General features: G+C 43.0%; 1 protein-coding gene across 1 annotated transcript in view; it reads left to right on the plus strand.

Moving 5' to 3' along the window:
* Nucleotides 1-24305, plus strand: part of LOC140725661 (uncharacterized) — a 213952-nt gene extending 189647 nt beyond the window's left edge. Inside the window, exons 45-52 of the mRNA XM_073041425.1 lie at nt 347-418; nt 3042-3167; nt 7519-7617; nt 7876-8082; nt 10014-10191; nt 16019-16133; nt 16987-17159; nt 22451-24305. Coding sequence (XP_072897526.1) covers nt 347-418; nt 3042-3167; nt 7519-7617; nt 7876-8082; nt 10014-10191; nt 16019-16133; nt 16987-17159; nt 22451-22526 — 1046 coding nt within the window. The 3' untranslated portion in view covers nt 22527-24305. The remainder of the gene's footprint in view (nt 1-346; nt 419-3041; nt 3168-7518; nt 7618-7875; nt 8083-10013; nt 10192-16018; nt 16134-16986; nt 17160-22450) is intronic.
* Nucleotides 24306-26564: the final 2259 nt, after the last annotated feature.

Consider the following 26564-nt stretch of genomic DNA (forward strand, 5'->3'; position numbering starts at 1 on the left):
GAAGGGAACAAAATAGGGTGGAGACACAAACAAGCTGAACCAACATCATAGACAGGTGAGTCATACAGAAAGAGAAATCAAGTTAGCTGAAGTTGTAAAATTCAATATTAAATGCATAAAACTGCAATGGGTTCAAATAGAAGATGAGATACTGTCCCTCAAGCTTGGGTTTGGCCTCACTGTAACAGTACGGAGGCTGAAGACCAATAGGTCAGAGTGGGGATGGAATGAAGAATTAAAGAGACAGGCAATGGGATGCCCATCCAGTAGAGTGGGTGAATGAAATAGCCCATTTCTGTGTTGTATTCTCTACGTAATCCTAATGTTAATAACATTTCTGCTGCAGGTTTACGAGGTTGCAGAGGAACTTGGGGACCGGTGGGAGATGCTGGTCCACCAGGACGAGTTGGACAACGAGGTAACCTTACAGATCAATGAACATGAAGAATGAAGAATATCAAAGTCGTTGGGTCATGAAGTGAAAGAGGTTGTGAAGCTGAGTTAAATAGAGCTGGAATTAGGCTTGGGAACTGCAGAGCAGGGTTAACCTGTAGTATTCCTTCAGTACCGACACTAGGCCAGCTCTGCTCATAGCCTGCTCATTCACATGAATGCTTTTCATTGTTGTCTCAGCATCTCCTGTGTCTCTTGAATCCACCAGAGTGTGTGTGTCTGTTTCTTGATTCTGGTTCTGATTCTGACTGTGAGACTGAAAAGGCACAAGAAGAAAAGCATGACGGTGGAGACATAACGTCATTCCGTTTAACTCTCGTGGCCACCAGTTTAAATGTCACCATGATAGTCCTGAATAAATCTCCAGATATGAGTGGCCTGCAGTCAGGACTGGGTGAGAAGACTGGAGGTAGTGGTTCCATTGTAGAGTACAGGAAAGCTGAATGGGCCAAATGCCATCTTTCTATCTCATAAAAAAATAGGGTGCCTTACAGTGCTATCTGCCAATGTACAGGTCCAAGCACATACACTGCATAAGATTATGTGGAAAGCTGTCTGGTGTGGAAGCATGGATAACTCTGTTTGGTTCCAGACATTCCCAGCTAACAGCCAATAAGTTGGTTTCCATTACAACACTAGCCAAAATGGGGTTTTGATTGGTGCCTCAGTAGAGAATGAACTGCAGTCAGTTTTCTTTGAATAGAGAGTACCAGGGACCTCTACATAACAAATGGAAAGTGTGTGTTAATTCCAGCCTGGGAAGACCTCAGTGCATGAAGGTTCATGGCCACATAGAACTTGATAACCAGGATTGGAGGTACCCTCACTTTGCGTTGGCCTTCCTGCGCCATTCCTGATTAGCTGTGTACACCCTAAGGTCACAGAGCACCACAGCACTGAAATAGGACATATGGTCCATCTGGGCTGTGGCAGCCTGGTTTTCTGCCTAGTACCATCTGCCTGCACCTCGACCGTAGCCCTCCACACCTTTCTCATCCACATATCTATTTGAAGTTTTGTTTTAAATGTTACAAATGAACTCTCATCCGCCACTTCCGCTGGCAGCCATTCCATACTTGCCCACCCTCTCAACTGAAAAAATTCCCCCTCAGATTCCCTTTAAGTATTTCACCTTTCAACTTAAACCTATGACCTCTCACTCATCTTGAGGGGGAAAAGCCTGCAATTAGTCATCCAATCTATACCCTTCATAATTCTGCCCCCCCCCCCCCATTCTCCTGCGCTCCAGTTCTAACCTAACCAACCTTTCCCTATAATCAGGTCCTCAACATCTTTGTCTGAACTCTTTCAACTTTATTGACATCTTTTCTGTAAATCGATGACCAGAACAGAACACAAAGCTCCAAATTTGGCCTCACAAATGTCTTAAACACCTTCAACATAAAATCCCAACTCCTGTACTCAATGTGCTGATCAACATAGGCCAATGTGCCAGAAGTTCTCTTAATGACTCTATCTACCTGTATTGCCACTTTCAAGGTATTATGAATCTGTATGCCCAGGTTGCTTTGTTCTACCACACACCTCAGCCAGCGCCCTACCATTCAACGTGTAAATCTTACCCTGGCTTTTTCTCTTAAAGTGCAACACCTTGTACCTGTCTGCATCAAATTCCATCTGCCATTTTTCAGTCCATTTTCGGTGCTGATGCAAAACACTTTGCAAGCTTTGATAGCCTTCCTCACTGTCCACTACACCCCCAATCTTGGTGTCATCTATAAGTTTCCGGATCGACTTTGCATTATCATCTAAATCATTAAGATAGATGATAAGGAACAATGGATGGACCCAGCTCCAGCCCTTGCAGCACGCTACCAGCCACTGTTCTCTAGGCAGAGAGACTAACATCCACGTGGGCCCTTATTATAATCATTTCAGTGTGAACAGTGCCCAAATAATGTACATTCAGAGCCCTCTCCCAATGAATACCGATGAGGCCTGGGTCATTTGTGTGGCATGTGGCCAAGTGGTTAAGGTGTTGGACTAGCGATCTGTAGGTTGTGAGTTCGAGCTCCAGCTGAGGCAGCGTGTTGTGTCCTTGAGCAAGGCAATTAACCACACACTGCTCCAGTTCACCCAGCTGAAAATGGGTACTGGCAAAATGCTGGGGGTTAACCTCGCGATAGACTCCCCCTCCTATCCTGGGGGGAGTCTCATACTCTCAGTCGCTTCACGCCATGGAAACTGGCATAAGCACCAGCCTGATGAGCCTGTAAGGCTCGGGACAGATTTTAACTTTAACTTAACCGGGGTCATTTAGTAGCTTTCAGTTTTTGAAATTCATTTCTTCTCGAAGACATATTGTTTCAGTGAGCTACATTTTTCTGTGAACAATATCTTCCCAGTGTCAATTAATCAGGCCTGCATTCTGGTTCATTGGCAATAGAAAAGGCGCTATGTATTAGTGTCATCCAAGGAGGCCGTGGCCTGTGTATTTCTTCAATTGGTTGCTAATTAATTATGTTGAATAATGGGCATATCTTTGAACAAAACTAAAATTAATAAAAATGGGTTTGTCTTTTTGGGATTGTTTCAACTTCTATTGTAAATGGTTATATTTCTCATAGGCCCGAAAGGATTTCCTACCATCTCCAATAGAACAGTTGTTAAGGGTGTCCCAGGACCACCAGGTGAACCAGGGTCCAATGGGGAATGTGGGAGTCCTGGAGATCCTGGTCTGCCTGGATACATTGGTATGTTCAAAACTCAACAAGTTGTAATTGAATTGCACTACTGTATCATTCACAAGTACTTTTTACCATAGAGAAAATTGAGCCAATTTAGCATGGTTGGCAGTTGTAAATGTGAAAGAATGCACTCAGTTTTAATTTTCTATTCTGTATTCCAAAGGGAACTAGAAGGATGTCCAAAGGCCTGTTACTATTCAAGACATTTATTGTTACAATCAATTGGATTGGGAATAGAATCACTTCCTTCAGATATTCCAGTTTTCTCCCACAGTTCAAGGATGTACGGGTTAGGGTTATGAAGTTAGTAAGTTGTGGGCATGCTAAACTACTGTCAGAAACATGACAATACTTCTGGGTTGCCCAGAACATATTAGGACTGTGTTAGTCATTGATGCAAATGACACAATTCACTGTATTTTTCAATGTGTGTGGGACAAATGGAGGTAACCTTTCATCTTTAATCATATAGTATGGGAACTAGAACTGTGCACAGCTTTCCAGCTGAGATCCGGTCTCTTGTGACAGACAAACCAAAGATGCTGAACATAATTGATTTTTCGTTAGATAGCCACTTGAGACTAAACTAGGCTGTCAATAAACTGTAGAATTTAATTCTTTAAAAATATCAGATTCTGCATGGGTATGATTGAAATAAGACCTATTTTACATGAATGACTCTTAAGGTTGTTGTGGTGGGAGATTTTAATTTCCCAAATATCAATTGGCATGTCCCTAGAGCGAGGGGTTTAGATGGGGTGGAGTTTGTTAGGTGCGTTCAGGAAGGTTTCAAGACACGATATGTAGATGAACCTACAAGAGTAGAGGCTGTACTTGATCTGGTATTGGGAAACGAACCTGGTCAGGTGTCAGGTCTCTCAGTGGGAGAGCATTTTGGAGATAGTGATCGCAATAGGAACAGACAAGTTAGGAAAGTGTTTAATTGGAGTAAGGGGAAATATGAGGCTATCAGGCAGGAACTTGGAAGCATAAATTGAAAACAGATGTTCTCAGGGAAACATACAGAAGAAATGTGGCAAATGTTCAGGGGATATTTGCGTGGGGTTCCGCATAGGTACGTTCCAATAAGACGGAAAGGATGGTAGGGTACAAGATCCGTGGTGTACAAACACTGTTGAAAATCCAGTCAAGAACAAAAGAAGAGCTTATGAAGGGTTCAAGATGACAGAGATCGAGAAGATTATAAGGCCAGCAGGAAGGAACTTAAGAATAAAATTAGGAGAGCCAGAAGGGGCCATGAGAAGGCCTTGGAGGACAGGATTAAAGAAAACCCCAAAGTATTCTACAAGTATGTGAAGAGCAAGAGGATAAAACATGAGAGAATAGGACCAATCAAGTGTAACAGTGGAAAAGCATGTATGGAACTGGAGGTACCATAGCAGAGGTACTTAATGAATACTATGCTTCAGTATTCACATTGGAAAAGGACCTTGGTGATTGTAGGGATGATTTACAGTGGACTGAAAAGTTTGAGCATGTAGATATTAAGGAAGAGGATTGCTGGAGCTCTTGGAAAACATCAAGTTGGATAAGTCACCGGGACCAGACGAGATGGACCACAGGCTACTGCGGGAGGCAAGGGAGGAGATTGCTGAGCCTCTGGCAATGATCTTTGCATAAGAACATAAGAAATAGTAGCAGGAGTAGGCCATCCAGCCCAACAAGCCTGCCTTGCCATTCAATAAGATCATAGCTGATCTGTCCGTAAACTCAACTCCATCTACCTGCCTTTTCCCCATAACCCTTAATTCCCCTACTATGTAAAAACCTATCTAACTGTGTCTTAAATATATTTAGTGAAGAAGCCTCAACTGCTTCCCTGGTTTCTCCTCACCTCCATCCTAAATCTTCTGCCCTGAATCTTGAGGCAACGTCCCTAGTTCTAGTCTCACCTACCAATGGAAACAACTTTCCTACTTCTATCTTATCTGTCCCTTTCAAAATTTTGTATGTTTCTTTAAGATCATCATCAGTGGGGAAGGGAGAGGTTCCGGAGAATTGGAGGGTTGCAGATGTTGTTCCCTTATTCAAGAAAGGGTGTAGAGATAGCCCAGGAAATTATAGACCAGTGAGTATTACTTCAGTGGTTGTTAAGTTGATGGAAAAGATCCCGAGAGGCAGGAATTATGAACATTTGGAGAGGCATAATATGATTAGGAATAGTCAGCATGGCTTTGTCAAAGGCACATTGTGCCTTACAAGCCTGATTGAATTTTTTGAGGATGTGACTAAACACATTGATGAAAGAAGAGAAGTAGATGTAATGTATATGGATTTCAGCAAGGCATTTGACGAGGTACCCCATGTAAGGCTTATTGAGAAAGTAAGGAGGCATGGGATCCAGGGGACATTGCTTTGTGGATCCAAAACTGGCTTGTCCACAGAAGGCAAAGAGGGTTGTAGATGGGTCATATTTTGCATGGAGATCGGTGACCAGTGGTGTGCCTTAGGGATCTGTTCTGGGACCCTTACTCTTTCTGATTTTTATAAATGACCTGGATGAGGAAGTAGAGGGCTAGGTTAGTAAATTTGCTGATGACACAAAGGTTGGGGGTGTTGTGGATAGTGTGGAGGGCTGTCAGAGGTTACAGCGGGACACTGATAGGATGCAAAACTGGGCTGAGAAGTGGCAGATGGAGTTCAACCCAGGTAAGTGTGAGGTGGTTCATTTTGGTAGGTCAAATATGATGGCAGAATATAGTATTAATGGTAAGACTCTTGGCAGTGTGGAGGATCAGAGGGATCTTGGGGTCTGCATCCATAGGACACTCAAAGCTGCTGCGCAGGTTGACTCTGTGGTTAAGAAGGCATATGGTAACCCTAGGTAATTTCTCAGATAAGGACGTGTTTGGCACAGCTTTGTGGGCTGAAGGGCCTGTATTGTGCTGTAGGTTTTCTATGTTTCTATGATTTTGGATTGGCAATCTCACTCTCTCTGCACCAACATTGCGAATCATTCCTTTAAATGTCCTTTGTAGAATTTTGCCACCTGATTGAATATCTGCATCTTTAAGTCTGCCAGTTTTCTGTCTAATTAATCATTTTGTGCTGCACATTGAGAATTTTCCCTGTCTAACACTGCTGCGTGTCAGACTGCAGTAAGTGCCACTGCCTCACAGCACCTGGGACCTGGATTTGAATGAGATTTTGCCAGGTGTTGACTATGACATTTCCATGTTTTCACTGTGACAATGCTGATTTGTCCAAGATGTCATGGTGGGTGAACTGACTATTATATCATCCCCCTTGGTGTAAGCAGGTGGTAAAAAGCACCAAATGGTTTTATAGGCTCCATCTTACCCAGGATAGCATGGCTGACTAGCCTTCTATGCTGTAGTAAGTTTACTAAAGACACCATTTTTCTGCAAGCTTTTATACTGTTTTCTCAGAATGGGGGGCTTCTCTAGCATGGCGAGCAATTAGTCCCCATCTTTACGTGCCCTGAGAGCGTGGCAGTAATTTCCATTTTGAACTGCTGACATCCTTCTACCGAAGTCCTGTTGGACAGAGAGTTGGTATAAATGAGTTCCTGACTAGGCTTTTTTCCCCAGTACTACTAATAATCTCTGACTTGTCATAGAGCATCCACTGTCATATATAACCCAGCCCAGGTAAGGATGGCGTATTTTTTTCCCTTAAGAACATTTGTATTTGATTACAAGTTTCATAGTCACCAATACTGAAACCAGCTTATTTAGTTCTAGATTACATGGTTAACTGAATTGAATATTAATGCTGCTCCATCGGGAATTTGAACTCTCTTTTGAACGAGACTCTAAATTACTGGTCCAGCAATACTATTGGTGCCAGTTTTAAGAATTATGGCATGTGGCCAACCACCGCTCAGGGCAACACACACAAAATGCTGGAGGAACTCAGCAGGGCAGGCAGCATCTACGGAAAAGAGTAAGCAGTTGATGTTTCAGGGCGAATCCCTTCATTGTCCTGATGAAGGGCCTTGGCCCAAAACTTTGACTGCGTACTCTTTTCCGTAGATGCTGCCTGGCCTGCTGAGTTCCTCCGGCGCTTTGTGTGTGTTGCTTTGCATTTCCAGCATCTGCAGATTTTCTCATGTAGAGGAACCACCATTCAAATGTCCTTTTAAACAATTCTGTATGGAACCAGTCCCCCAGTATGGAAGTAATCCACAATAAGGACGCTGTCCCTCAAAGTTTGTTTCACCCTTGTTTACTGAAGCATCCTTGTTGTTAAATAAAATCACAAACTATTTTCCAGTACCATATCTAAAAAAACTGAGACACTAAGATATTTTACTGCTATTGCCAGAGTCTTATTATGGGATAAACAAGTTTGTCTTGTTTTGGTTTACACATAGGAAAGGAGGGTCCACCTGGTCCATGTGGTCCAAATGGTCCTCCTGGAGATATAGGACTTCCAGGACCAAAAGGCTCCCCAGGTTATGATGGACAACCAGGTAAGCAAGGCAACTGTTTCAAATATTGTACTTCTTAATAAATTCACACAAATCCTTTCTATTAATATGGAAAGGGATAGTGATTGCAGTGAGATCTTTTCCTATATTATCTTTTAAACATTTAATGTGACATTAAAGCTTATGCCATAACATGTTTGTAACAAGCATAAGTCGATCAATATGTCTCAATCAAAACTCTGATGTTGTTTCAAATAAGTCAACATTAATTGGAACAAATATATTTTTGTTTAACATTAGGACAGAAGGGGCTTCCAGGTCCAAAAGGAAAGCAAGGAGCTAAGGGACAACCTGGCCAGTGGAAACCAGTTATCCACAGGTTCATTTTTACAAGACACAGTCAATCCAGAGTGATACCACTGTGTCCAAATGGCACAAATGAGCTAGGTATTGGCTACTCTCTCCTCTTTGTGCAGGGCAATAGACGTGCATACGGACAAGATTTAGGTATGCTAAACAACACCTCTGAATATTTTTTAATTAATCGAAACATGATTCTTGACAGTATTGTTCAAAGTATTTGAGATTAACGTGTATAAGACAATGGGAGTAAATTCATTTGTTTTACATTTATGATAATATGGAGGAAAACCATTTGAGTCCTTGCTGACTCCATTTATCAATTCCTGGCACCTCTGTGTTGCAGTCGGTGTCAAACTTACCTGCTCATTGAAAGTTACCCCCTCGCCATGGGAAGCGGGGAACGGCCCGAGTAAGGAGCAATGCTGCCGCTCTCATACCTGCCGTTTATCTGATGACACCGGTAGAGTTTAAATCTAGCACACGCTCACCACGCAGCCTCTTTTTGCTCTCTGGGTCACCACGGGCTGATGGTTGCAGTAAACAGTGGAGTGTGCTACAGTAAAGAGGGTCTGGGTGCACACTTTAGATAAGTACTTGCCACTGTGTGTGTGGTTGGTGTCTGTTTTGTCCTGCCACTTTGGATGCTCGGTTTAGATAAGTATTTGTAACCAAGTGTAACCTGAAGGGTTTACTGAACGTTTAGTGTCTATCTTCTCCTGTAACTAAATAGTTAACTTACTTACCAGTAGTGAGTGCCTTCTGTCCCCACTCACCGAACCCGTGAACCTGATTTCACACAGTTGGTGTTGCGAACAGGAATCGGTGGTTGAACAGAAGATGAATACCTTTAGAAGGAAAAATGAGAGAGAACCAAGGGAGGAGCGCCAAGTCCAGGGGTGGGTGGACCGACAGCAGTGCGGCATTTGGGGGTCTCGCCCACGAGGTTTGGGTGCCGCACCCACACAGGCCACCAGAGCAGGGGTAGATCGTGGAGCGCAGCGGGTGGCGTAAGATCGTGTGAGTGAGCCGGTGTTAGAGTGAGGCTTTGGCTCAGAGGGGAGAGACGGAGGCTGACGGTAAATTTATTTTGGTTATTTATTCTTTCTTTGTTATTGCACGCTCAGTGAAGTGGGGGTGCCAGGCAGGATAGTGGAATGCTCCTCTTTCGGAGTGTGGGAGTGAGGGGAGACTTCCAGTTTCGCTGACAGCTACAGTGCAAGTTGTGCATCCAGCTGCAGGTTCTACCAGACCATGTTAAGGAGTCGGAGCTGAAATTGAATGAACTGCAGAATATTTGGGAAGCTGAGGGGTTGATTGATAGGACATACAGGGAGGTAGTTACACCCAAGGTGCAGGACGTAGGTGACTGTCAGGAGGGGGAAAGGGGATAGGCAGCCAGTGCAGAGCACCTCTGTGACCATTCGACTGAATAAGAGGTATACCACATTGGATATTGTTGGGAGGGATGACCTAGCAGAGGAAAGCCACAGCGGTCAGGTCTCAGGCACTGAATTTGGCTCTGTGACTCTCGGAGGGTTTACTGAATGTTTAGTGTCTGTCTTGACCTGTAAATAAATAGTTAATCTACTGACCAGTAGTGAGTGTTTTCTATACCCCCTCACTGACCCGCAAACCTGATCTCACACAACACTGTAGTCCTTGTGTTTTGTCCTCTTGAATGGAATTTGAATCCACAACCTTTTGGAAGTGCAGAGCAGACTCAGTGGGCCGAATGGCCTAATTCTGCTCCTATGTTTTATAGTCTGTACCTTAGCGTCTACACTGGTGTTTCAGTGAACTTCCTGATATGTTTGCTGGTGTGAATAATGCTCATGTTTTATCATTTTGCAACAGAAGAGTCAGCAATCTAAGGTTTGAGACAGAGCAAAGATTTTAGAATTCTATGTGACGTTTAACCCCAGCTCTTACATATCATTCATTTCCATGATCCTATTCAATCTTAAAAAAAAAGACTTTTCTCCTTGACATTTAAGCTGAATATTTAAAGATTATAGTATACAGTGCACATATTGTACAAATCCTTTTTAATACTTCTTTGTATCTGTGGCTTTCAGGAACAGCTGGTAGCTGCTTGCCAAAGTTTAGTGTGATGCCATTTTTGTTCTGTAGTATAAATGACATCTGTAACTATGCATCAAGAAATGACTACTCCTATTGGCTGTCAACTTCAGCACAAATGCGTGTGGATAAAGCTCCAATCAAAGGGCAAGAGCTAGAGCAGTATATAAGCAGGTACTGTCTTCCAAAACCTAATCTCTGTATTTTGAAGAAGTTTATGGATACCACCTAGAATCAAAAAGCAATTGCAACATAGCTCAGGGCTAGCAAGTTAACCTGTGAATAGTTTGATCAGCGAAGTTCCAAATTCAGTCCCTGCAGATACAGAGACCAGGACAATCAGGGTAATGTGGTGGGGCTGGTTCTACAAATGGGCTTTGTGTACCTGACTGAGGGAGGGAAAATTAGTCAATACTCCCATTCCTGATTGAAAACCATGGCCAATATTAGAAACTTATTAATATTAGAAATGGAGCGACCACTCCCCGCTGAACATCGACGGCTCCTGGGTAGAGATCGTAAAGAGCACCAAATTTCTTGGTGTTCACCTGACTGAGAATCTCACCTGGTCCCCCAACACCAGCTCCATAGCAAAGAAAGCCCAGTAGCGTCTCTACTTTCTGCGAAGGCTGAGGAAAGTCCATCTCCCACCCCCACCCCCATCCTCATCACATTCTACAGGGGTTGTATTGAGAGCATCCTGAGCAGCTGCATCACTGCCTGGTTCGGAAAATGCACCATCTCAGATCGCAAGACCCTGCAGCGGATAGTGAGGTCAGCTGAGAAGATCATCAGGGTCTCTCTTGCCGCCAATTCGGACATTTACATTATATGCTGCATCCACAAAGGAAACAGCATTATGAAGGACCCTATGCACCCCTCATACAATCTCTTCTCCCTCCTGCCGTCTGGGAAAAGGCTCCGAAGCATTCGGGCTCTCACGACCAGACTATGTAACAGTTTCTTTCCCCGAGCTATCAGACTCCTCAATACCCAGAGCCTGGACTGACACCTTGCCCTATTGTCCTGTTTATTATTTATTGTAATGCCTGCACTGTTTTTTTGCACTTTATGCAGTCCTGTGTAGGTCTGTAGTCTCGTGTAGCTTTCTCTGTGTTGTTTTTTTATTACATAGTTCAGTCTAGTTTTTGTACTGTGTCATGTAACACCATGGTCCTGAAAAACGTTGTCTCATTTTTACTATGTACTGTACCAGCAGTTATGGTCGAAATGACAATAAAAGTGACGACTTGAACTTCTGTGCTAAAATGTGGGATGAGGAAAGGATTAGAACCATAGAACATTACAGCACAGAAACAGGCCTTTTGGCCCTTCTTGGCTGTGCCGAACCATTTTTCTGCCTATTCCCACTGACCTGCAGCTGGACCATATCCCTCCAAACCCCTCTCATCCATGTACCTGTCCAAGTTTTTCTTAAATGTTAAAAGTGAGCCCACATTTACCACTTCATCTGGCAGCTCATTCCACACTTTCACCACTCCTGTGTGAAGAAGCCCCCCCCCCCCAATGTTCCCTTTAAACTTTTCCCCCTTCACCCTTAACCCATGTCCTCTGGTTTTTTTCTCCCCTAGCCTCAATGGAAAAAGCCTGCTTGCATTCACTCTATCTATACCCATAATAATTTTATATACCTCTATCAAGTCTCCCCTCATTCTTCTACACTCCAGGGAATAAAGTCCTAACCTATTCAACCTTTCTCTGTAACTCAGTTTCTCAAGTCCTGGCAACATCCTTGTAAACCTTCTCTGCACTCTTTCAACCTTATTAATATCCTTCCTGTAATTCGGTGACCAAAACTGCACACAATACTTCAAATTCAGCCTCAACAGTGCCTTATACAACCTCACTATAACATTCCAACTCTTATACTCAATACTTTGATTTATGAAGGCCAATGTACCAAAAGTTCTCTTTACTACCCTATTTACCTGTGACGCCACTTTTAGGGAATTTTGTATCTGTATTCCTAGATCCCTCTGGTCTACTGCACTCCTCAGTGCCCTACCATTTACCTTGTATGTTCTACCTTGGTTTTTCCTTCCAAAGTGCAATACCTCACACTTGTCTGTATTAAACTCCATCTGCCATTTTTTAGCCCATTTTTCCAGCTGGTCCAGATCCCTCTGCAAGCTTTGAAAACCTTTCTCACTGTCCACTACACCTCCAATCTTTGTATCATCAGCAAATTTGCTGATCCAATTTACCACATTATCATCCAGATCATTGATATAGATGACAAATAACAATGGACCCAGCACTGATCACAGGGACCAACAATGATCCCTGTGGCACACCACTAGTCACAGGCCTCCACTCAGAGAAGCAATCCTCCACTACCATTCTCTGGCTTCTCCCATTGAGCTAATGTCTGATCCAATTTACTACCTCACCACGTATACCTAGCAACTGAATCTTCCTAACTAACCTCCCATGCGGGACCTTACTGAAGTCCATGTGGACAACATCCACCACCTTCCCTTCATCCACTTTCCTTGTAATCTCCTCGAAAAACTCTAATAGATTAGTTAAACATGACCTACCATGCACAAAGTCGTATTGACTCTCCCTAGTAAGTCCCTGTCTATCTAAATACTCATAGATCCTATCTCTTAGTACTCCTTTCAATAATTTACCTACTATCGACGTCAAACTTACCAGCCTATAATTTCCTGGATTACTTTTAACAACCTTCTTTAAACAACGGAACAACATGAGCTATCCTCCAATCCTCCAGCACCTCACACATAGATACCGATATTTTATATATATCTGCCAGGGCCCCTGCAATTTCAACACTAGTCTCCTTCAAGGTCTAAGGGAATACTCTGTCAGGTCCTGGGGATTTATCTACTCTGACTTGCCTCAAGATAGCAAGCACCTCTTCCTCTTCAATCTGTATAGGTTCCATGACCTCACTACTTGTTTGCCTTATTTCCATTGACTCTATGCCGGTTTCCTGGATTATCCTTCACCTTGACTGTCAAAGTTACTCATGTCTTCTTTTAGCCCTCCTGATTTATTTCTTAAGTATTTTTTTGCACTTTTTATACTCCTCAAGTACCTTATTTGCTCCCTGTTTCCTATACATGTCATATATCTCTCTCTTCTTCTTTATCAGAGTTCCAATATCCCTCGAGAACCAAGATTCCTTATTCACTTTGCCTTTAATCCTGACAGGATCGTACAAACTCTGCATTCTCAAAATTTCTTCTTTGAAGGCCTCCCACTTACTAACAACATCCTTGCCAGAGAACTACCTGGCCCAATCCATGCTTTCTCATTTCTTCAAATTTGGCCTTTTTCCAGTTTAGAACCTCAACCTGAGGACCAGATCTATCTTTGTCCCTGATCAAGTTGAAACTAAAGGTATTATGATCACTGGAACCAAAGTGTTCCCTTACACACACTTCCGTCACCTGCCCTAACTCGTTTCCTAATAGGAGATCTAATATTGCATGCTCTCTAGTCGGTACCTCTATATATTGATCTAGAAAACTTTCCTGCACACATTTTACAAACTCTAACCCGTCTAGACCTTTAACAGTTTGGGAGTCCCAATCAATATGTGGAAAATTAAAATCCCCTACTATCACAACTTTATGTTTCCTGCAGTTGTCTGCGATCTCTGCAGATTTGCTCCTCCAATTCTCGCTGACTATTGGGTGGTCTATAATACAACCCTATTAATGTGGTCATACCTTTCCTGTTTCTCAGCTCCACCCATATGGCCTCGGTAGACAAGCCCTCTAATCTGTCCTGCCTGAGCACTGCTGTAACATTTTCCCTGAGTAGCAATGCCACCCCCCCCTCTCCCCACCCCACCGTTCATCCCTCTGCCTCTATCACGTCTGAAACAACGGAACCCTGGAACATTAAGCTGCCAGTCCTGCCCCTCCTGTAGCCAAGTTTCACTAATGACTACAATGTCATAACTCCACATGTCAATGCACGCCCTCAGCTCATCAGCCTTCCCCACAATATTCCTCACATTGAAATAGACACACCTCAGAAGATTATTACCACCACACACAACCCTTCTATTTGTGATTTTGCATGAAACTTTAACATCATTTATTTTCACCCCCACTCCACTATCTACTCTGGCACTCCGGTTCCCATCCCCATGCAAATCTGGTTTAAACCCCCCCACCCCCCAATAGCACTAACAAACCTCCCTGCAAGGATATTTGTCCCCCTGTAGTTCAGGTGTAACCCATCTCTCTTCTACAGGTCCCACCTGCCCCAGAAGAGGTCCCAATGATCCTGAAATCTGAAACCCTGCCCCCTACACCAGTCCCTCAGCCACGTGTTCATCCTCCAGAGCATCCTATTCTTACCCTCACTGGCACGTGGCACAGGTAGCAATCCTGAGATTACCACCCTCAAGTCCAGCTTTTTAACTTCCTACCAAGCTCTCTATACTCACTCTTCAGGACCTCCTCATTCTTTCTTCCTACGTCATTGGTACCAATGTGCACCATGACAACTGGCTGATCACCCTCCCATTTCAGAATGCTGTGCACGTGATCAGAGACATCCCTGGCCCTGGCACCCGGGAGGCAACAAACCATCTGGAAGTCTCTGTCGCGACCACAGAACCTCCTGTCTGTACCTCTAACTATCGAGTCCCCTATCACTACCACTCTCCTCTTCTTCCACCCTCCCTTCTGCACTGCAGAGCCAGACTCAGTGCCAGAGATCCGGCTTCCACAGCTTGTCCCAGGTAAGTCATCCCCCCCCCCAACAGTATCCAAATCGGTACACTTGTTGAGGGGAATGGCCACAGGGGAACCCTGCTCTGCCTGCCCTTTCCCCTTCCCTTGCCTGACGGTACCCCAATTACCTGTGCGCTGCTCAACATTGGTTCAGACAAATATACTATCCTCCATAATGGCCTTTACTTTTTTAAAAAAAAGGTATCTGGAATGTGCTGCTATAAGAGTGGATGGAATCAGAAACAATTATCACATTTAAGAGGAGTTTAGACAGACACTTAATTAGGCAAGGCATAAAAGTATACAGCCTAATGAGAACAAATGGGGTAGTGTGTAGATGGGCAACTGTGCCAGAATGGATATGGTGGGTCAAAGGATGCTGTTAGAATCTATGGGAGGTCATGCTTTAAAATAAAAATAAATTGCTGGCCGTTTTAACATCATGAAGTTTTCTTTTTTTCACATAGTTTGATATGAAATCAAGTCTTCACTGTGGAAGACACTTGCAGTGTGCTGGAAGTCCCAGGTGTCAAGTGGCATGAAGTGTGTGAAGTTAACATAACGAGAGAGAAACTTCTTGGGAAACTGAAAGGTCTGAAGGTAGATAAGTCACCTGGATCAGATAGTGTACACCTCACAGTTCTGAAAGAGGTGGCTGAAGAGACTGTGGAGGCATTAGCAATGATCTTTCAACAATCACTAGATGGTTCCAGAAGACTGGAAAATTGCAAATGTCATTTCATTCTTCAAGAAGGGAGAGAGAGGCAGAAGAAAGAAATCTATAAGCCAGTTCATCTGTTTCCTATGGTGGGGGAGTCTAAGACCAGAAGACACAGCCTCAGAATAGAGGGGTGTCCTTTTAGAATGGAGATGAGGAGGAATTTCTTTAGCCAGAGAGTGGTGAATCTGTTGAATTCGTTGCCACAGGCAGCTGTGGAGGCTAGGTCTTCATATATATTAAAGACAGAGGTTGATAGATTCTTGCTTTGTCAGGGCATGAAGGGTTACAAGGAGAAGGCAGGAGAATGGGGCTGAGAGGAAACTTGGATCAGCCATGTTGAAATTGCGCAGCAGATCTGTTGGGCCAAATGGCCTAATTCTGCTCCTATATCTTATGGTCTTATGGATATCAGCCATTTCTCACACACCAAGATTGAATTTCCAATGATGTGAAGAATCTGACAATATGAGTTGTGTAACTCCATTTTCAGGAAAGCTGACCATGTTTGAAGCTCATGCTAACCAGTGATGTGTCTCATTCCCAGGTGTGTTGTTTGTGAAAGTCTGGCAATGGTCATAGCTGTGCACAGTCAAACGATTGAGATCCCACCCTGCCCAACTGGCTGGAAATCCTTGTGGATTGGCTACTCATTTGTAATGGTATGTACATAAAGGAATGCCAATCCAAGTTTGGCAAGAGACTGAACTGAAAGTTGTCTTAAACTCTGGCTTGCAATTTACAATCAGGACATGGATATATATGTTAATTAATTTGTATTTTGGTAAGCCCAATATGTGGTAGAGGAATGAAGTAAAACTGTTTTTAGTTTTAAACTCTGCAATAATTCTCCTACTCACCCAAGTTTCTCATCTTCTCTCTCCCTGTGCAATCTCAGCTCCTTTTTTTTGGAAATCTTCCCACCTGCTAGTGTACTTTGCCTCATAAATCTGCACTTGACACTGTTGTGTATTTAACATTTCAGTAGTATTTGAGTAATATTGTAAATATACAGTTTGAGTAGGCATATGTTGTTGTTTATATAATTTATATGTAAAAATATGTGAAATGCGTATGTCATGGCACTACCATGTGAAACGTGTGTCTCTTGGCTCTCTTGATTTCCTTCAAATTAGTTTAATGTTTTGAAGTTACAAAACGTAACAGGCATGCACTATTACCCTAACCCCTACACAACAATTGTCAATTTTAAGCTTGACAATTTCACCCTGTCATTTCTTTTCTCTGGAAGCCTGGAATGCTTCAAGTATTTCTTGGTTATCCTACTGGACTCTGCCTTTTCTGTGGTTCATAGACTGCAGGATGACGTGGAAGATTAGTTTCTGTCCCTCCTGTGGGTGATCAATAAGAAAAGTAAGGCATCAGATAAACAAAGTCTCCCTTTTCTGGGTTCCAGTTAACTGACTGGCTGCAACTCTATTCCAAAATAATTTCTCTGATCCATACACTGTGTGCGTATTCATAGAAACATGTTTCTCTCCTCTCCTGTTATAGCACAGGGGCTCGGGTGCCCAAGGATCAGGTCAAGCTTTGGCTTCACCGGGATCATGTTTGGAAGAATTTCGCGTTGTGCCATTCATTGAATGCCACGGGAGGGGGACGTGCAACTACTATGTAAATGCCTACAGCTTTTGGCTAGCAACGCTGGACCCCTCACAGATGTTCAGGTATAAACACTACATTTCAGAAAGATTCAGACTGATTGCATGATTTGATTGGAATTTATTCTCCAGTCCTTCCTGAAATTGTAAAGTTCAATTCAAAATCAAAAATCTTTGAAAACAAGATATTAATTTCAGTCTGTGTGCGAGATTGATTTGGCAGCCATTAATAAACTGTATAATGAAGAATAGATAGTTTCTTATTTTTTTAAGTGTATGCAATACGATTAAGATTTTGGAGACTCCAGACACTTCAGGTGCTGATGCAACGTTTCCACCCAAAAATGTCAAGGATTCCTCCGTGCCCTGCCCCCACGCTCCTCCCCAGCTGCACAGAAGCTGCTCTAGCGGAGTAAATTCAACAGAAATTTCAGTCAGTAATTCGCTTGTTGGATTGCATATTTCCTCAAGAAGCTGGCCTTTTTGGATAGTCTCCCGGGTGCTGACAAGCCCCTAGCTGAGCTCTCAGGAAACACATGCAGAGCACTGATCCGTTTTTCCAATCTCCCTTCAGATAACGAATGTCAATGAGCGACCTTGTATATCAGTAGGCAGCAAGCTGCAGGATAAATTGGTAAAACTGGTACATTGGTTTATTATCATCATGTACCAAGGTACCATGAAAATCTTTGTTTTGCTTGTCATTCTGAGAGATGATTTCATCACATCAGTATATTGTGGCAGTACTCAGGAAAAGCAGTAACAGAATACAGACTAAGTATTACTGTTTGGGAAAAGTGCAGTTTCGACAGTCAGTTAGGTTCATGTTGAGGTAAATTGTGAGGTCATGAGTCCATCTCATTGTTCAAGAGTCAATAGTCTTGCAATAGCAGAGTAGAAGCTGTCCTTGAGACTGATTGTTGTCAATAAATAGTCTGACGTAGAGATGAATGTGGGCCATGGAGATGGCTTCAACTATGGATCTGTTTCAGTGATAGTGTTCATTTTGTTAGGTCAAATATGATGGCGGAATATAGTATTAATGGTAAGACTCTTGGCAATGTAGAGCATCACAGGGATCTTGGGGTCCAAGTCCATAGGACGCTCAAAGCAGCTGCGCAGGTTGACTCTGTGGTTAAGAAGGCATACGGTGTATTGGCCTTCATTAATCGTGGAATTGAATTTAGGAGCCAAGAGGTAATGTTGCAGCTATATAGGACCCTGGTCAGACCCCACTTCTGGTCGCCTCACTACAGGAAAGATGTAGAAGCCATAGAAAGGGTGCAGAGGAGATTTACGAGGATGTTGCCTGGATTGGGGAGCATGCCTTATGAAAACAGGTTGAGTGAACCCGGCCTTTTCTCCTTGGAGCAACAGAGGATGAGAGGTGACCTGACAGAGGTGTATAAGATGATGAGCGGTATTGATCGTGTAGATAGTCAGAGGCTTTTTTCCAGGGCTGAAATGGTTGCCACAAGAGGACACAGGTTTAAGGTGCTGGGGAGTAGGTACAGAGGAGATGTCAGGGGTAAGTTTTTTATGCAGAGAATAGTGAGTGCATCGAATGGGCTGCCAGCAATGGTGATGGAGGCGGATACGATAGGGTCTTTTAAGAGACTTTTGGGTAGGTACATGGAGCTTAGTAAAATAGAGGGCTATGGGTAAGCCTAGTAATTTCTAAGGTAGGGACATGTTCGGCACAACTTTGTGGGCCAAAGGGCCTGTATTGTGCTGTAGGTTTTCTATGTTTCTATGTTTTCTATAATAGGTGAATTACAATGGGTCCAGGGCTGCCTGAAATGCTGGGGTTGATGTGTACTATGACTGGCCTCTTGATGGTGTTTATCAGAGCTGTGAGATGATAGTAATTAAGGCAAATGTTAATTATAAGGCAAGATATTGCATATAATTCCAACCTAGAGACACACAGACACAGAGAAGTTCACTGCCATAGTCTCATTCACAGCATCCCCTTACACTAGTCAAGTTGCAGACAGTGAAAGATTTCAATGAGGAGATCCCTATCAATACTCAGGCATTGTTGCAATGCTCCCCTTAATGATCGGACAGGGGCCGTAACTCCCTAAACAACTTGGGCAGGTATGGCCTCCTGCTGAGGTCATTTTCTGTTTTCCTGTCCACTCATTCTCTCAGGAATGCTGGACTCCAAGGTTATTAATCTCTGAAAACAAAGTCAGGACCATCTGACTTTGATTAGTGGTGAACTGGGAACCTAACTTCAAAAAGTGGGTGAGGATAATAGCTTTTTAAATAACCTTCCCGCCACCGTGTGCTCAGTAGTGCACGGTTAAAGACTGCTTCATTTCTGAAGTCCAGTCAGTGTTGACTGATGCCTGTTCTGTATTTTACTGACAGGCTTCCACTGTAGTTGCACCAACTTCACTAGTGCAGTGAAGTTTTTACGGTTTCTTTTTTCCCAGTTCTGATGAAGGGTCTCGGCCCGAAACGTCGACTGTTTACTCTTTTTCCATAGCCTGGTCTGCTGAGTTCCTCCAGCATTTTGTGTGCGGTGCTTGGATTTCCAGCGTCTGAAGATCTTCTTGTGTTTGTGGTGCAGTACCCAGTTCAATTGGCCCAAGTACATTTGGATAAGTGTTACGAACCCCGTAACTGGGTCACTTACCAGCAAAGATAGAGAGGTCCATTGAAGTCTGATGGTCCTATTTTTAACAGTATTTATTAGTAAAAATACACAAAAATAATATCAATGCGAACATACAGATAATATACGTCATCAATACTAAATCTAAAAGTGCGGGTATAATAATAATCAATAAGAAATAAGCTCTATCGTTGTCTAGGGGATAATGAATTGTCCGATGGAAATATAAAGTTCACTGCAGTTCCACAAGCTGCCGTCTTTTGGTTGTTGCTGTGTTGCACTTTGTTGGAGAGAGAGAGAAATAGGAATAGAATGGGAACAGGTACCGCTACGGGTTTTCCAACCTTTATGATTTCGATCCTTCAGGAGTCCCGTTGGCGTGGCCATTCACTTGTGGCCTCTCCTTTAGCTAAGCCGTTCTTCCGTGGTGAGCCCGCCAACCCCGGCAAGGGAGGACGCACACGGGCCCCACCGGCTTTGGCTATCAAACGCTGTCACTGGATTTCCAGCGTTTCTCCTGGTGTGTCTAAAGGGGTTGTTCCCCAGACCCTCTTTTATCCTTACTCACGGGGTCTCAGATGTCAATCAGGTTGGGATGATGCAATCCCTCAACCAGCCCACTCTGGTCGTCCCCTGAGGGCTTCAATGAATAGTACAGTACTCAATACACAATTCCGTCTCCAAGAGACAATAGTCGTTATCAGGGGTTTTTGTTTCGCTGAGGCCAGGACACATTCCAAACCTTGTGGATTCTCTCTCATTTCCTGGGTCCCAGACCCGAATTAATAGCGATCTTGCGATTCTCAAAAAGGAGGGGGCGACTTTGTACCCTTCAGAGTTGTGGCACATTCGTAACATAAGTATGTGGATAGGAGAGATTTAGAGGCACATGGGCTAAGTGTAAGTAAATTGGACTGTCTTGGTGGGCAACATAGTAAGCATGGATGAGTTAAGCCAAAGGGCCTTTTTCCAGGGTGAATTAGAGTCTGTGATTCCATGGTCCCTAAAAGACACACTATTCTGAACTTCTAAATGTATTCATAGTACACCAACAACTTGGATTACCAGGTTAATTTGGTGCCTGCATTCACTCAGTAATTTTATGTTTAAGTTATAATAATCTATTTAGTAACGGAGAACAAAAGAATTGCGAATGAAATGGGTTAAGATTGAATTAGCATAAAAAATGGGCACTTGCAAGCTCAATGTGCTAAAGGGCCTTTTTCCATGCTTTCACAAACAAGAGAAAATCTGCAGACGCTGGAAATCCAAGCAACACACACAAAATGCTGGAGGAACCCAGCAGGCCAGGCAGCATCTATGGAGAAGATTACAGGCGACGTTTCGGGCCGAAACCCTTCAGCAGGACTGGAGAAACAAAGTTGAGGAGTAGAGTTAAAAGGTGGGGGAGGGGAAGGAGAAACAATAGGTGATACTGGGGGGGAGGGGTGAAGTCAAGAGCTGGGAAGTTAATTGGTGAAAGAGATACAGGGCTGGAGAAGGGGTAATCTGATAGTCATGGAAGTAAAGGGGGGAGGAGCACCAGGTGGAGGTGTTGGGCAGATAAGGTGAGAGAGGGAAAAGAGGATGGGAAATAGTGTAGGAGACAGAGGAGGGAATGCAGCACGGGCATTACCAGAAGTTCAAGAAATCAGTTCATGCCATCAGGTTGGAGGCTACCCAGACGGAATGTAAGGTGTTGTTCCTCCAACCTGAGTGTGGCCTCATCGAGACAGTAGATGAGACCATGGATTGACATATTGGAATGGGAATGGCCACCTCCAATGGGATCCCACCACCAAGCACATCTTTCCCAATCCCCCCACACTTTCTGTTTTCTGCAGGGATCGCTCCCTATGCAACTCCCTCGTCCATTCGTCCCTCCCCACTCATCTCCCTCCTGCACTTATCCTTGCAAGCGGAACAAGTGCTACACCTTCTCCCTCACTACCATTCAAGGCCCCAAACAGTCCTTCCAATTGAGGCGACTCTTCACCTGTGAGTCTGTTGGGGTCATGTCCGGTGCTCCTGGTGTAGCCTCCTGTATATTAGTGAGACCTGACTTAGATTGGGAGTCCACTTCGCCAAGCACCCACACTCAATCTGCCAGAACTTCCCATTCCCATTCCAATATGTCAATCCATGGCCTCCTCCACTGTCACGATAAGGCCACACTCAAGTTAGAGGAACAACACCTTATGTACCATCTGGGTAGCCTCTAATCTGATGGCATGAACATCAATTTCTCGAACTTCCAGTAATGGCCCCCCCTACCTCCTCCCCATTCCTTCATTATTCCCCATCCCCTTTTCCCTCTCTCACCTTATCTCCTCATCTCCCTCTGGTGCTCCTTCCCCCTTTTCTTTCTTCCATGGCATTCTGTCATCTCCTATTAGATTCCTCCTTCTCCAGCCCTACATCTCTTTCATCAATCAGCTTCCCAGCTCTTTACTTTATCCCTCCCCCTCCCAGTTTCACTGATCACCTGTTGTTTCTCCCTCCCTTTCCCCCACCTTTTAAATCTACTCGTCATCCTTATTTTTCCAATCCTGCTTTCCAGTTTTCGGGTTTCGGCCCAAAACATCGCTTGTGCTCTTTTCCACAGATGCTGCCTGGCCTGCTGAGTTCCTCCAGCATTTTGTGTGTGTTTGCATGCTTTATCTCTTTATGACTTCAATAGCAGTTATCGTATCAACTATGTGATCTTGAAACATTCTTCATGTTCATGTTGCAGGAAACCAACGCCGCAAACACTAAAAACAGGAGATTTGCGATCAATAATAAGTCGGTGTCAAGTCTGTACAAAGTAAAGGTCGACACAAAAGGAACAATGGTGCTCTTCCTCATAAGTTTTCAATTGTGTTAAAACAACAATGAAGATAACTTAAACAGATTACTCCATGGTGCTGACTGAACTATAACAAATATACCCAATAGCCTGCCACATTGGTAATTTTGCTAATATTTACAAAAACATTCACATCAGCAAAGTAATTAGTAACCATTGAAATCAATGAAGCTGTTACTAAACTCTGCCAAACATCTGCCAATTTTATATTGTATTAGTAAATATTTTAACCTTATCATGGTGCTGATGCAGACACCATAGATCACTATGTCATAAGAAAACTCTGGTATAGTACTTACGTTAAGGGTTTCACGTGCTAGTCTTTTTTGGTGAGCTGGTGAATACAACAAGCCTTTGATTTTGTAAGCATTTATTTAAAACTGTGTACCTAACATAGACAACAGACTCAAACTTTACAGAACCGAACAAGACTGTTGAATTTATGGAAGAGATGTAACTGTTGTAGGGACATTTTGCCAAAGCATCGTCGAGGATCTTTTATACACGGTGATTTCATATTGACGATACATGCAGAAAAGCAGTATGTTGCCTAGGAAACTGATGATCTTAGGGGTAATTTTAGCCTTAGGTGGTGAATTGGCTGAAATGTTTCCATTGACTTATATTGAATGAGTTACCACCATGCTCTTACATGGCAAAAGAATGATTACATGCCTGTAATGCTTATGTCATCAATGACGGAATAAGTTGATTTTAAAAAGTAAAGCTGTTCTTCATCATACTGCTAGTCATCTAATTTTAGATGATTGAAGGACACAGAATCACTAAACAGAGGTCATTCAGCCCATCCAGTCCTTGCTAATTTAACGCACTTCAAGTTTGATGAAGAAGTTTTCCCTAATGCGAGAAATATTGGATGATATAGAAATATTTGCACTAACATTTTCCCATCTTAATCAGTTTCAGATGGGCTTCCATAAGTTTTATGATCAGAAAACCATGGTTTCCAAGCACTTTTTGTTGAATTGTAAAGTTTATATTTAAAAGATATTAAATACAAAAGCACATATGGAAAATAATTATAATAAAAACCAATCTGCAGTTTTTGTACACTATATTGCATTCACAGTTCAGTCTTCTGAAAAGCGAACTTAAAAAACACCAGCTGGTAAAATGCACATGTCATCTTGGGTCTGGATGGTAGTGAATGATTTCTACTGTCAGCCTGTATTTAAAACTTGAATTATTATATTGTAAAATGTATAGGTTTTCATGTCACATGGACATTTATAAGTGTACAAACATGTGAGCATATATCTGGCTTTGTAATAACTTTTATGCTTAAAATATGTTAATAACATTAGTATAGCATTAGTGCAGTGACATGGGATCCAATGCACCTTATTAGCAGTACAATTTGCGATTATCCTTGTTTTCGATCTGGTAACGTTCTGGTGAATCTGTTTTAAATGCAAGTGGTTCTAAAATCATTTTACTCTATTTGTCTTCAGAGACATGGATATTTGTCTTCACCCTCCTTTTCCACCTTACTTATAAGCACTACATTAAAATTATTGTTTTTATAATTGCACCCTCTCCTAACTTTAACATGATCACTCCCCAGTTTGAAGTCATACATTGTACACTAGTAAGCTATCTAATATTCTCCAGTCTAATTCAGCACAATTTACTGTATATTTTTGGATTCAGCATGGATAATAGCCGAAAAAAAACACTAAGAGAAAAGGGATTTAGAATACCGTAGATTCCGGACTACAGAGCGCACCTGATTAAAAGCCACTGGCTCTAATTTTAGAAAGAAAATCAATTTTTTACTTGTACAGGCCGCACCGGATTTTAGGCCGCACCGGATTTTCGGCCGCACCAGATTTTCGGCCGCACCGGATTTTCGGCCGCAGGTGTCCCACGTTGTAATATGAGATATTTACACAGAAAGATATTACACGTGAGGATTTTTTAACTTTTAATTAAATCCATATGGTAACATAAACAAATACATATTGCAAATGCTTTTTTTCGAACCGTGCCTGTAACGCGGCTACTTTTAAATATACGTTGCGTATACTTTTTTACTGAACAACATTCCAATATCTCCTAACGACTGGTAAAAAATATATATACTGCAGCCTACCAGGAAAAGTTATTGATCGCCTTTAACTTAAAAGCAGCGTTCGCTCAGATCCAATGCCGCTCGCGTAATGCGCTCCCCCCCTCCTTCCCGTTTATCGCAAACTGGCATTTTTCCCACAAGACGCGGCGAAACCGGGTGTGACGTCATAGCATCCCGCGATGTAGTACAGAAAACAAATATAGTTAAAACACTTCTAACTTTAACTAGAAAATGAATTACTAAGCGAAAATATTATGAACTAAATAACTGCCATAAAGGCAGCACAATGCTTTTCTTCGAGTGTTTTCCATGTTGATGAGGGTGAGTACAAATGACTGATTTACAATAATTTAATTGTGAAAGTGCGCTTGATTTATCATACAATTTCATTGGACCACTGTGAACTACTCATCAATTTTATTGGTCTACTGTTACGAGGCAAAATGTTTTTGGCGGCATGAAAAAAATCATGCATTAGCCGCACTGTATTAAAGGCCGCAGTGTTCAAAGCTGTTCAAAATGTGGGAAAAAAGTAGCGGCTTATAATCCGACATCTACGGTACATTTTTGACTGAAGAGATGACTTTTTGTTTCTGCATATCTTTTGGGTATGCCTTTCAGTTGTTCACTTTGCAAATGTGGTGTTCCCTTGTTGGTGTCCTTGCTCCTAGACTGACCCCATTTTTTCATAGCTTTAATGTTCCCTTGGTCATGTTCTCTCTCTATCTAAATGACCCCATGAACCTATTCACCAAGTGACCTAGTTTGCACGTGAGGCAACCCCGGCCTCACTTTACAGAAATATTCCCTTTATCCTATCTATACTTCTCCCACGCTCTCTGCAACTTAAAATTACTTCTCACCTTCACAATTCTGACAAAGGATGTTTTACCTGAAAAGTTAACACAGATTTTACCTGGCCTACTGAGTTAGTCATAGAACCCTCTGAGGCCACCATTGGTCAGGATCGGCCAAGAAAATTGCATTCTAGCTGTCAGGGTATGCAAACCACAGCAGTACAACATGGAGAGCAAGCACCCCCCTCTGTGAGTCTGATGAACCCAAAGGAACGGCAGAAATCGATACAGTTTAACACCAGCAGCATCGCAGGAATTGCCATTCAATATTGAACTCAACGTAGGACTGCCTCAGGGACTCCAGCTCTGGATCTTTCCCTCAGAGAATACTCCCGAGGCCTCCCCCATGAGTAGGTGTAGCCGCAAGGCAGCAGAGGTTTGAGATCAGAGTTTTCCTTCTCCTAGATGAGCTGCCAACCACAGCCGACAAGCCCCATCTGCCTGAAGTGAGTGGTTTTAAGGCACCAGTAACCTGTCTTTGCCCTTTCTCCTGCCAGTAGAAATGGTTCCGCCAGGCTTAGTAGCTACGCCACAAGTGAAGGCCTGGAACTGGACTTGTTTGTCAGAAGATATTTGAGGCACATGCCACTGGGAGCATTTAATAGGTAGTGGGGGCTTATCCACATTACCACCCCAGAGAATCTCATAGAACACTACTGCACAGAAACAAGCTATTGTAAGAAAATTATCAGTCAACAATTAAAAAGACGTACATTATTTGGCCACTTTACCTCCTATACCAAATGAAGTGGCCACTGATAGTATGTTCACTGTCTTCTGCTGCTGCAGCCCATCCACTTCAAGGTTCAATGTGCTGTGCATTCAGTGATGCTCTTCTGCACACCACTGTTGTAACACATAGTTATTTGAATCAGTCTAGCCATTCTACCCTGACTTCTCTCACGAGCAAGCAGTTTCTGCCACAGAACTGCCTCTCACTAGGTGTCACTTGTTTTTTTTTCCACACTATCCTCTGTAAACTCTGGAAACTGTTGTGTGTGAAAATCCCAGCTGATCAGCAATTTCTGAGATACTTAAACCACCGTCTGGC

This window comes from Hemitrygon akajei, chromosome 3, assembly GCF_048418815.1.
Source record: "Hemitrygon akajei chromosome 3, sHemAka1.3, whole genome shotgun sequence".
In the NCBI taxonomy this organism is placed as follows: domain Eukaryota; kingdom Metazoa; phylum Chordata; class Chondrichthyes; order Myliobatiformes; family Dasyatidae; genus Hemitrygon; species Hemitrygon akajei.